General features: G+C 45.0%; 1 protein-coding gene across 1 annotated transcript in view; it reads right to left on the bottom strand.

Annotated features, from left to right (window-relative positions):
* The window catches only part of LOC144820261 (dynein axonemal heavy chain 6-like), a 1187310-nt gene that overhangs the window by 1073583 nt on the left and 101240 nt on the right, over positions 1-12487 (bottom strand). The window contains exon 3 of the mRNA XM_078677850.1: positions 4791-4982. Coding sequence (XP_078533976.1) covers positions 4791-4982 — 192 coding nt within the window. The remainder of the gene's footprint in view (positions 1-4790; positions 4983-12487) is intronic.

Below are 12487 nucleotides of genomic sequence, written 5' to 3'. Positions count from 1 at the left end.
GTGCTGATATTTGGCCCTGTAGTTCTGGCCTTAGCCCAAGGAGCTTGGCTCCCACACCCCAGTGGCCTGCTCGTAAGCAGTCCCTAAACGAAGGCCCCCCTAGCCCCATTGGCTAACATTGGGCCCCTGCCTCTGCGCCTGGCTGCCCCAGTGTCGCTGGTGGTGCAACTCAAGTGCCAACCTAGGCCTTGCGGAACCTTGGTCCTCAACCCCAAAACTCCCACTTGTAAGATGCTTATTACCCGTGAAACCGATAAACAAAATTTCTCCCATAGGAACCCATGTTATAAGATTTTGGGCCTAAAATGTTCTGTGTTGTTTTCTATTGGAAAAATAGTTACATGAACACAAGCAAAGAAAAGACTTACTTATCGTGTATTGTGAGATCCTTCTGTGTGGTATCTAGCCATACCAACCCATTACTCAAAGTAATCTAAAAGTAACTAAAACGTATTCTAAAAGTAATTATTGTGTAATGTTAACTGCTTTTCGAATCAACTGCAAGGGGATCACAGGAAGAGTTGCATAATGTGGCCCCTTAAGGCTACAGATCAGGGTAGAAGGCTATGGTGTCCCAGATCCCTACGGAACTTTTTTAGGAGTCCCTTGCTGTTAAGGGGCAAAGGGGAACTGGATACTTGCGTCAAAGGACAGGAAGCACCAGGGATCACCCTACATGCATTCACGTTTATTTCTCGTGCTATTGGGGATCTCCTAATGGTGCCAGCTGGGGGCCGGAAAGAGCATGGCCCAAGATGGTTCAACCACAGATGTTAAACCTAGGGACCCAACCTGAGGGAAAGCATGTCAAAGACAATATAAGTTAGTACTAGCAAGCCACAAGGCCGACTTGAGGGGTGAAGCATGGAGAAAGCTCAGTGATGTCAGTACCCTAAATAATAGTGTAATGTTCTGGAGCATAGTTTATAGCCCATTTTTGGCAGGAGATGCTGGTCAGTCATTTGATGCACACATAAATGAGGAAGAATGGGTCGGCTATTTTTAGGAAATGTTTGCTAGTCAAACAGAAAATAGGCCACCTGGACAGCCGGGAGGTAGGAAAGTTGGCTCTTGTCATTCATGCCGACGAGGTTAGAAAAGATATTGAGGGACTGTTTAGAAATAAGGGCCCTGGTTCTGATGGCATGCCCCCTGACAGATTTTTATCTAACCTCCAGCTGTGGGTGCCAGTCCTTACTTCCATCATTAATACAGCTATCAGAGAAGCTCCACCCAGCTCCTGGGCCACAGCTATCATCATACCGATTTTTAAGGAAGGCCACAGGGATAGTACTTTTTGTTACATGCCCATATCACTGTTGGAGTCAACGGTAAAGGTGGTGGGACATATCTTATTGGATAGGCTAAAGACTTGGGCTGATGAAAACAACATACTATCAGATATCCAATTTGGCTTTTGCCCGGAAAGGTCAACAGTGGACCAATGCCTTAATCTGTACCGGATCTTAAACAAATATACGGTCGCATGACAATGTACGGCCTACTTGGCCTTTAAGGACCTGTCGTTGGCCTTCGATAGGGTGAACAGAAGCAAATTATGGGAGACACTTGGTGTATGGGAGTGGATAACATTATCATCCTCTTTTTACAGGCGTTCCTTAGTGACACCAAAGCAGTGGTTCGCTATACCAGTGAGGGCAAAGTGACCGATCAGTTTCCAAACTGGAGAGTGGTACGTCAGAGATGTATATTGGCTCCTTTTTTGTCTAATCTATATATCAATAATTTAGAGAAGGATCTGTTATCTATCCACGCGGATTTACCCCAGGTGGACAGGTGGGGCCTGCCGGTACTATTGTATGCTGATGACGCAGTTCTTATGGCCTGGACCGCTAGGGGGTTGCAATCACTACTTAATTCCTTTGTGCTGCAGTTAGACCAGAGGCCAACAAATCCCTTTAATTTCAAGGTAGAGACTATCCCTAAGACCAGTGCCTTCTCCTATTTAGGAGTTATGTTGGATGGCAAGTTAAACTGGAGCTATTTTTAAAAAACCAAACAGGGGGCTCTCCTAAGTGCCAACGCAGCCATCTTTAATTTTGCCACCAATTTGGGCAATAAACCTATAGGCGCCCTTTTGCAGATTTATAAATCTAGGTGTGTCTCTCAGGCAGTATATGGCAGTGAGATCTTGGGCTATGCCCTGCACAGGGAGCTCCAATTATTATGTGGCCCGCAGGGTACCTCGACTTATATTGTTCCTAGCGAATTGGGTGTGCCCTATTTGACAGACTTGTTGCCTCTCCGCCCGTTATATTATTGGATCAAAATCTGGTCTAGCGACAGGGCTACCCTTTAGGATATATTAAGGGACTGCCTAAGCCTCGACGGTGCTCATCGTATTCCCCGATTTAACTATATACAGGAAGGATTAAGGAAACTAGGCAGACCAGACCTTTTTTGCACTATTGATAATGTCTGTAGCAAAGACCTACCTTGGGTAAAGGAGTCCTTCTTTAGACAGAGGATGCTGGACAGGGAAGAATGTGAGCTAAGGCAGCCAAGTGTAAGTAGACATAACGTTTTGAAAACAGGCCTTACTATAGAACCTTATCTCCTAGGGATTCCCAGTTCACATGACCGCTTTTTATTAACTAGATTGGACTTTTTTATCTTGTCCTTGCACATCCCAGAGGGAGTAAGAAAGGTGAGATGTTGCTGCCCTGTGTATACAACGGTACGTCTCCACAGGACATGCTTCATTTTTTACTGTTTTGCAGTAAATACCAGGTGCCCAGGAAGTCCCTCGTATTCCCTATTTTACAACAAGCCAATTTTAATCAAGTACAACCTGCTTTTACTTTTTTATTAATGCTTTCCGGGAGAACAGTATGGTATATTTTTTAAAAGTTGCAATAAGGCTCAGAGTGACCTGCGACTAACTTGAGGGGTAAGGAAAAAATGGGTTCTGGAGCGATTTGAATTCTTTTTAAAACATTTTACCTTATTTAAACTGTAGTATTTATGTGTGTTGTGATGTATTTCCGACTTTTATGGTTTTCTCTCACAAAACCGAATAAAGTTCTTCATGATTGATTGTTTGAATCAATAGCAACCTGTAACTATTGCAGATTCAACCACAACTGCTTTTCCCTGTGAAGTCCTGCATTAGGGAGTATAGTTTACTTACCTATGCCAAGTCCTGCCTGGTTCTAAAAATAAGACATAATTATACCTTTTTATATACTTACCCAATTGGTTTGGATTCATTCTCTGAGTGAGTGCCTTCAGTCTTGATTGAGTGAATACAATGAATGGTTAACACACTTCCTAGATAAGCCTAACTGCTTGCCCACACTACCACAAAGAGAGTTGTTAGTACTTGCCTAATTTAGACTCAGCTATACCTCTGGGGACTCCCTTTACTCTGTGGTATAGTATATAGAGAGCCAACTTCCTACAGCCAGCGGTTGGGAATCCCTGCTATACAGCTCTGGGTTACAGGGTTGCATTCACACAGCACTTTAAACAGCACGCTGGAGAGCTTTCATTTGCATTTTAATTAGCAGCCAATATAGAAGCCCTCCATCTCATAGCTAATGAGCACAGCTCAGGTCCTATAAGAAAGGTATTGCATGGACAGCACTTTAAAAATCCCCACAACAGTGGTTAAGTGGTTCCCCTTTTCCTTTGGTTTCTGGCACAGCTCCACTTTGAATTATTCTATTGTATATTACCCAATTTGTAAAAATGGCTCCTTTTATCTTACTCAATTAGTAAAATTTGAAAAGTGCGCCTTGGCTAAACCTCAGATTAGGCAACAATTTTTTATGTATTTTTCAAATCTCTATGCGCCACGCCATTTTGCTGTGCGACCCCTTTCCTTTAATTAAAATATATATTATAATTAAGCTTAACATGAGTGATATAAGTCTCACGGTTGGTTATTGCATTGCTATTTAATGAATGTTCCATTTATTTGTTATGCATTCTTACCTCTACAATCAAATGGTAATGAATGTTCTGTTGCAGCATGTGGGACGCTAGTACTGTGATTATGTAATTAATGTGCATTACATTGAGGTAACTTTGCAGTGCAAAACAAGTTTTTTGCGGGAAAGTAATTTCAAAATCGACATTTAAGCGCTGGTACTAGTCACCTTTGTTATGCAAACCCAAAGTCTTAGTAAATATGCTCCTCGGTCTTTATCGTCATCTCGCAATCATGCAAACATTTTTCATAGCACAATCCATCTCAGCTCAGCAAACTGAGCTCTCAATGTTCCTTCTGGCTCCTCGTTTCCTTTATCATAGTGTACGGTCATGCAAAGAGAGCATGGGGTATTTTAAGGGCTTAGCGGGCAAATTACAAGCATCACACACAGGCAGAGTGACCAGGGTCAGAATCACTGCATTTCCTAAGAAGTGAAACGGCTGCAAATAGGCAAAGAAGGTGCAGAGTCACACATTTAAATTGACCAGGAGGGGTCACTCAGGAAATGTGAAATGAGGGTTGGTGGGGCGTGGTAGAGCTCGAAAAAGGAATAGAGCTTGTCAAACTTAGAAATGGCCTAGCCGGACAGCATTACTGTGCTAGAGGCTGCACTATTCACATGGTCAAACATTTGAAGGGGTGCAGAGGAGAGAACCAGGGATTATGCATCCATAATCACACCAATAAAAAAAAAAAAAATGTTCTAAATAATTTCATTGAAAGAGCAGACTAAATTAATCCACTTCTCTGTCCCCCACCCACGTGATTGGGCACATGCACATACATGCGTAGGTACGTCATGGACATTGTCTGTGTTACTGCATGGTTACCACACCTCTTTTTCTTTCGAACTTAGTAGAAGTGCTGGAAGGCGCACAAAGGGAGATAAATGTTCCACAGAAGCAGGTCTTTGACTGGTCTCTGGTTCGCTGGGCTGAGGAAAGGTTCCACTTTTTACCAGACGTTCCCTGTTCTTCTGGTATATGTACGCGGGTTGCTTACGATCCTGAAAAGCCTTCAGAACAGGCTTTAAAAAAAGAAAAAATATGATCAATATGTATTCATTATTAAAACTCTTCATCAACAAAGAAGAAAACAAAACAAGTTACTTACCTGTAACTTTGGTTCTCCAGTATTGGAAACTTTCATAGATTCCTATGCTCGTATCATTCCCCGTCGTCAGAATGGGAGTCTCCGGTATACATAAAATAGCAATAGAAACCATCACTAAAACAGAACAGGACGATTCTTGTTTTGCAACCTATCCACCTCTTTTTGTAAAAGAGACTAATAAAAATGAACCAATCAGATTAGCCTCACCCCCTAGAACCCTCCTGAGAGAAGCTCAGAACCTCAGATTTTCGTAGTCCTTGAGTAACCAAACCACTGAACATGGACGAGGCTGAGCTTTCCCAGGAGAGGCGGGTGGGTCGCATGGGAATCTATGAAAGTTTCCAATACTGGAGAACCAAAGTTACAGGTAAGTAACTTGTTTTCTCTACTCCAGTATTGGAACTTTCATAGATTCCCATGCTTGTATCAGAGTAGCTAGCAGTTATCAGCACATTTTTTGGAACCATTACCAATATCAAGCTTGGAACAAAGCCATAGTAAACAAATCATGACGACATTTTCAATAGTCAAGAACCTATTTAGAAACTTCAGAAACATAAATACATAAGGTTAAAAAATGTGCAAGAGCTGAAAAAACAGTAACATGGAAGGAGGGATGAAAGGTAAAGCACACTACTACTGAAGGAGGGTCCTCAGGACTGCTTGGCCGACTGCTGTGTCACTCTGCGTAGCAGATTCCAGGCAGCAATGTTTTGTAAACACATGTGTACTGCTCCAGGTTGCTGCACGGCAGATCTCCCGGATAGGAACACCAGCAAAGAGGGCTGTAGAAGAAGACATTGCCCTCGTGGAATGGGCACGGACTCGACCCTCCAGGGGCTTGCCCGCTGCCTTGTGACAGTATTGGATAGCATTGATGATCCAACGAGCGATCCCATGCTTGGAAAGGGGAAACCCCTTATGCGGATCACTTAAAGACGCAAACATTTGAGAAGACTTTCTGAAGTCTTTCGTTTGCGGAAGATAGAATTTTAAGCACCTCTGAATGTCCAGAGAGTGAAGTGCTTTCTCTGCTGGAGTAGCCGGTTGAGGGAAAAAAGTCTTAAGAATTACCTGCTCATTCAAATTAAAGTCCGAAGGAACTTTAGGAATGAATTTTCGGTTAGTACGTAGAACCACTGACCCTTTTTTGAACTGTAGAGAGGGTTCCTGAATGGTGAGAGCCTGCATTTCTCCAACACACCTCGCAGAAGTCAAAGCCAGAAGAAGCGCTACCTTCCAGGAGAGGAGTTTCAACTCTGCTTTGTGAAAAGGTTCGAAAGGAGGCTTCATAAGCTGGGCGAGAACCAAGTTCAAATGCCAAAGAGGAGGAAGAAGCTTAACTGGAGGGAAAAATCTGAAAAGGCCCTTGAGAAACTGTTTAACTATCCTTGCTGACCAGATGGAGGGGCCTGAAGATGTGCGCCTGACACGAGAAATTGCCACCAGATGCACTTTGATAGAAGAGTGAGCCAGTCCCACTTTTGCTAATGATAGAATGAATGGAAGAACTTCATGCGGCTCTGATTCAAAAGGATGGAGGCCATTGTGTTGGCACCAGATACGGAAACGCTTCCATTTCAATTTGTAAGTCTTATTCGTACTTGGGGGCTCTTGCCTGAGAAAGTACCTCTTTATACTCTGTTGAGAGATTCAGACCATGACATTCTCGGTGCTCAGAAGCCATGCCGAGAGCTGAAGAGAGTGAGGATCCGGATGCCAGACTTGGCCCTGGGACATCGTCAGCAGTGACGGAATCGGCTGCTAAGGCAGAGGATGGTCTAGGGCGAGAAGGTAACGTTCTGTGAACCAAAACTGTCTGGGCCACGCAGGGGCTATCAGAATCATCCTGCACAGTTCTGCTTTGAGCTTCCTGAGAAGTCTGGGGATCAGAGCAATGGGGGAAAAGCGTAAACAAATTTGCCTGACCAGGCCATCGAAAGCGTATTCCCCAACGATCCCGGCTGGTTAATCCTGCTTGCATTGGACCTGCATTTCTTGTTCTCCGGAGTGGCAAAGAAATCTATGGAAGATGTGCCCCATCTTTGAAAAACCTTCTGAAGAGTGAAGTTGTCCAGTTCCCACTCGTGACTGATAGGCTTCAGTCTGCTGAGAGAGTCCGCTGCTTTGTTGAGGACACCTGGAAGATGTTCCACTTGGAGTGGTATCCCTTACTGAATTGCCCACTCCCAGATCGACTGGGCTTCTTGTGACAACAGTCGAGATCTGGTGCCTCCTTCTTTGTTTATATAGTGCATGGCCGTCGTGTTGCCTGTACGTATCAGAACTGTTGACTGTTGTATATGTGGAAGAAAGGTTTGCAAGGCTAGGCGAATCGCTCTGAGCTCCAGCAGACTGATATGCAACAGGCAATGCTGAGGCTGCCACCGGTCGCTTACATGAAGATCTTGTAACACCGCTCCTCCGCCTTCGAGAGAGGCTTCTGTAGTTAATATGTGTGGTGCCGGGGTTAGCCTGAAAGGCAGACCATGAGAAATTTTTTCTTTGGTCATCCACCATGACGCCGCCTCTTTCATGGCCTCGGTAACTGAGATCTTGTCCTCGAAGAATCCGTTGACCTGGCGCCACTCTTTTTGGAGTGGACACATTCTTAATCTGCACTGAGGAATCAGGGGTATACATGAGGAGATGGGCTCCAGCAGGGACTTGTAGAAGCAAACTGAAAGTGACCTTTTTCTTAACAATCAGGAAGCCATGGACATTACTTTCTCTTGTCTCTCCAAGGTCGGGAACGCCTTGTTTACGGATGTGTTTAGAATGGCTCCTAGAAATCTGGCTGTCCTTGAAGGACGAAGACAAGACTTCTGTTTGTTGATTTGTAAGCCGAGAGTGGCAAACAGGCGTGTACACGTTATAACTGCTTCCTCTGCTGCCTGTTTGGTAGGAGCTTTTAGCAACCAGTCGTCCAGGTAAGGGAAGACCTGAAGCTTTTGTTTCCGCAGAAAGGCTGCTACCGGAGCTAATATCTTTGTGAAGATCCGTGGAGCAGATCATAGTCCAAAGGGAAGAACCCTGAATTGAAAATAGCTCCTGGCTACTGTGAAGCGAAGAAACCTCCTGTGAGTCAGGTGAATGGGTACCTGAAAATAAGCGTCCTCTAGATCCAGAATGGCCATGAAATCCCCTGAGTTGAGAAGACGAAGGATGTCTTGTAGAGAAACCATCCAAAAGGATTGTTTGATGAGACAGGTGTTGAGCTCTGCAGATCTAATATAGGGTGTCACTTTTCTAACGTCTTCCGGATCAGGAAGAACCGGGAGTAAAACCCCTTTCCCATATGAGAGATAGGGACCGGTTCTTTAGCTCCTTTGAGGATGGACTTCTAACCATTGTAGACGGAGATGTTTTGATACCGTGGCGCGAGGGGGCTTGGATGGTGGTGGTTGGACAAACTCCAGGGTATGGCCTTTTTGAATGATGTTTAATACCCAACGGTCTGATGCAATCCACTGCCAGTTGTGGAGGTAAAATGAAACTCTGCCTCCCACTGATGACACAGGAGGAGAGGGGGCAGTAGTCAGAGCCAGCATGCGGCTATTGGTGCTTAGAGTTGTCTCTGCCTTGGCGACCTTGTCTTCCTCTTTTGTTCGAGCAAGAGAAAGAAGAAGATTGATTCTGCCAATGGTTATAGTTCGGCTTGTAGGATTGTGACTGGGAACCATACGAGGAGTTCCGTTGTTGTTGGTAACTCCCCTATTTGAAGAGTTACCTCTTCCCCTCGCTCCTCGGAATGGGAACTTGCAGTACTGCAGAGTCCGTAAGGATTTTGCTGTTTCTGTATCCTACTTAATGTCTTGGAGCGCGTCATCTATATGTTTTACAAACAGCGCTTCCCCATCAAAGTGAAAATCTAAAATCTTATTCTGGACTTCCGGGTGGAACCAAGTGGCCCGCAACCAGCACTGCCGGCAGAGGGCAGCCGCTCCAGCCAAGGACCGAACAGCGGTTGTTGCAATTTCTATTGAATAATCAATGATCGCTGCTGATGTTATTTTGCCCCCCTGGAGAATTCTTTTTGCTTCTTTCTTTCCTTCTTCTGCAACTGATCGAGATACGGGGACAGGTCGCACCACATTTGGGGATCGTAATGTCCAAGTATAGCCAAAGAATTATCTGCTCTGACCAGCAGGCTGGACATAGATTAAAATCTCTTGCCTACATTATAGAAACGTCTGCCCTCTTTATCTGGAGGAGTGGTAAGGGGAAATGACGGATTTCTAGATTTTCTTTGAGCGGCCTGCGAGATGACAGAGTCCGGTTTTGGGTGTCTGGTCAAACAGGCTGGGCTACCCTCCGGAGCCTTACATTTTTTCTCCAGACGATGTAAAACTGGAATGACAGTGGATGGATTCTGCATTGCCTTTAAGCCTTCCTCCCAAACATGGTCCACAATCGGAATTGATCGGACCGACCTCTTATATGGTTCCTTAAAATCATAAAGGAAGCACTCCGATTCCACCTTGGTCATGGGTAGGTCAACCCTCTTGGCGGCCCTCTCCATTAGATTATGGAGAGCCCCTATTTCCACAGGGGGGGGAATCAACAGGTGCCGGAGCAGGAGAAGCTGGATCTGGGATAAATTAGTCATCCAACTCCACATCTGGATCCTGGATTGTGACATTGCCGTGGTCGTCGTCAGAGGTTTCATCCTGGACGGGAGGCGCAACTCGAGGAATATCCTGCGCTTCCAGCAATGGCTGAGGTGGTGGTATTTGTGGGGCCTCTGGACGAGCAGGAGGAACAGAAGTAACTTGCACTGGAACAGGAGACTCTGTTGCAAATCGTTTCCTGTAATCCAAGAGCATAGCTTGTAAGTCCGTTAGTAAGGAGGAGGGCATTTGGACCATCTACTGATGATTGTCTCGTTGATATTGAGTGGGAGGACCATACTGTTCAAAATCCTCTGACTCCCCTTCGGAACCTGTGTCCTGGCATTTGACATGTAGCTGAGAAGGGCTGTCAGTGTAGCCAAAAGGACCTTCCTCCTCGTCCGATTCCTCTTCTTCAAGGAGACGTTCAGGAAGTAAAGGAGTCACTCTCCTTGTCGAAGTCATCTCTGGTGTGATTTGATGCTTTTTGAGCAAAATCAAAACATTTTCCACCGTCGACGAGACTGTCGACAACGAAGAAAGAACCGTCGACGAATATATAAATTTTGTCGACGCAGCTGTCGTCAACGCAGTCATCGTCGATGTCATAATCGTCGACGTCCTCGTCGTCGTTGACAATTTCTGGCATCGTCACACTCGTCATTTACATCCTCGACGACGTCGTCATCAACGACACCATCATCGACGATACCAATAGCACCGGCGTTGAACTCGTCGACACAGAGCCCTGTGTCAGTACCGGTGACAGAAGATGAAGAAGACTGTACCTTAGGCTTTTTCATTGACGGAATCGATTACGCCGTCGTCGATAAGTGGGTCTTTTTTTGCTGATTTTACCTCAGAAGGCAATGATGAAGGCTTTTTGAAGGTCTTAGAAGCCACAGGAGGAGACGTTGGAGGAACAGAACTAGATCTCCTCTCGAGTCTTACTTCTTTTGAAAGTTCGTCCCTCTCCTTTACACCTCGGTGAGGAGATTTGACAGGACTAAGCCCTTCAGACCTATCGGAGGTCTTTTTCAAGGCCTTACCAGGGTGTTTCTCAGAAGGTGAAGGAGAAGCTCTACCCCTTTTTACAGACCTTCTGGAAGAGGACGCGGAAGATGTCTCATCGCTGTCACTGGAGACTGGCTCCTTTCTAGACTTTAGCTTCTGCAGCCAGGTCAGAAGACGCCCCTCATGTTCACGCAAAGTCTTGGTTGAAAAGGTGCAGCATATCTTACAGTCTGCAGCCTTGTGGTCTGGGTACAGACAATAAATACAGTCCTTGTGTTGGTCTTCAATATATAACCTCTTTTAAGCACAGGTGGCACATGCTTTAAAGAGGGCCTTCTTCTCTTTATCTGACATCCTGAAGAAATTGTTGAAGAAAAAACTGCTGAAAATGATGTAGAATCCAAGTTCGAGGAAAAAAACTGAGCAGAGCTCAGTGGAGACTCCCTTGCACAACAGGCGGTAGAAAATCGGAGGTTCTGAGTTTCTCTCAGGAGGGTTCTAGGGAGTGAGGCTAATCTGCTTGGTTGTTCATTTTTTCTGGTCTCTTTTACAAAAAGAGGGGTATAGGTTGCAAAACAAGAATGGGCCTCGGCCTAGGTTCTGTTTTAGTGATGGTTTCTATTGCTATTTTATGTATACCGGGGACTCCCATTCCGACGACGGGGAATGATACAAGCATGGGAATCTATGAATGTTCCAATACTGGAGTAAATTCAGAAAACTAAAATGAATAGTAATAAACGTAATGGGCACTTGAGTAACCAACGTGTGTGTTATTTCACAATTATAACTGCTTTTGGAGTTAGGACCGGATTACACTCTTGGCAGATGGGGTACTCTGTCCCAAACGTAATAGATATTCCATCCGTCGTATTACAAGTTCCTTAGGATATAATGAAATTGTAATTTTGCAGACAGGATATCCATCAGATTGACAGAATACCCTGTCCGCCAAGATAGTAATCTGGCCCCTAGTTGGTTTTGCTTGAGAGATTTCCAAGCCCTGCCATTCATGCACAGGTGAGTCTTTCAGATGAACCTAAATTACACATTTGAAAAATTTGAGATTTTAATTGGTCATAACTGTATGCAGATGGGAAAAAACGCTCCCACAAAAACAAGTAACGATTCTGACTTGCGGATGGGATGTGTCAACTAATGAAAAAACACCAGCACCTGGCATTACAAAAGAACAAGTTACTTACCTTCGGTAACGCTTTTTCTGGTAGATACAATATCTGCCTGTGGATTCCTCACCTTGTGAATATCCCCTTGCGTCAGCAACATTCGGAAATTCTTTTTTCGTAGCCTCGCGCCGACGTGGACTACTGACGTCATAGAGACACGACCTCGCTCGCGACTCCGCTGACGTCACCGACGCCTATAATAGGCCCACGCCGGCGTGATGACATCAGTTCTGCCCTTTTTTCCGTGCCATCGAGGCACACGGACGGACCAATGACAGTAGAAATATACAAGTATACATAGTACACAATACTCAAGGCAAAACACACAGTGTTAAGCAAAAGCAGGAAAGCAATTGGAACATTTCCTTGACAACAAAATATATATACATTACATCACAGTAACTCCGGCATAGAAGAGTGGACAACGGGGAGGCGGGTGGGTCAGTGAGGAATCCACAGGCAGATATTGTATCTACCAGAAAAAGCGTTACCGAAGGTAAGTAACTTGTTCTTCTGATAGATACATCTGCCGTGTGGATTCCTCACCTTGTGAATAGAGTCCCACAGCAGTCCCCACTCCCGGAGGAGGGTGTCCACTCTTCTAGACC

This window comes from Lissotriton helveticus, chromosome 2_1, assembly GCF_964261635.1.
Source record: "Lissotriton helveticus chromosome 2_1, aLisHel1.1, whole genome shotgun sequence".
Classification (NCBI taxonomy): Eukaryota; Metazoa; Chordata; class Amphibia; order Caudata; family Salamandridae; genus Lissotriton; species Lissotriton helveticus.
Note: the sequence above shows the minus strand (reverse complement) of the source record. Positions and strands in the feature narration are given on the sequence as shown.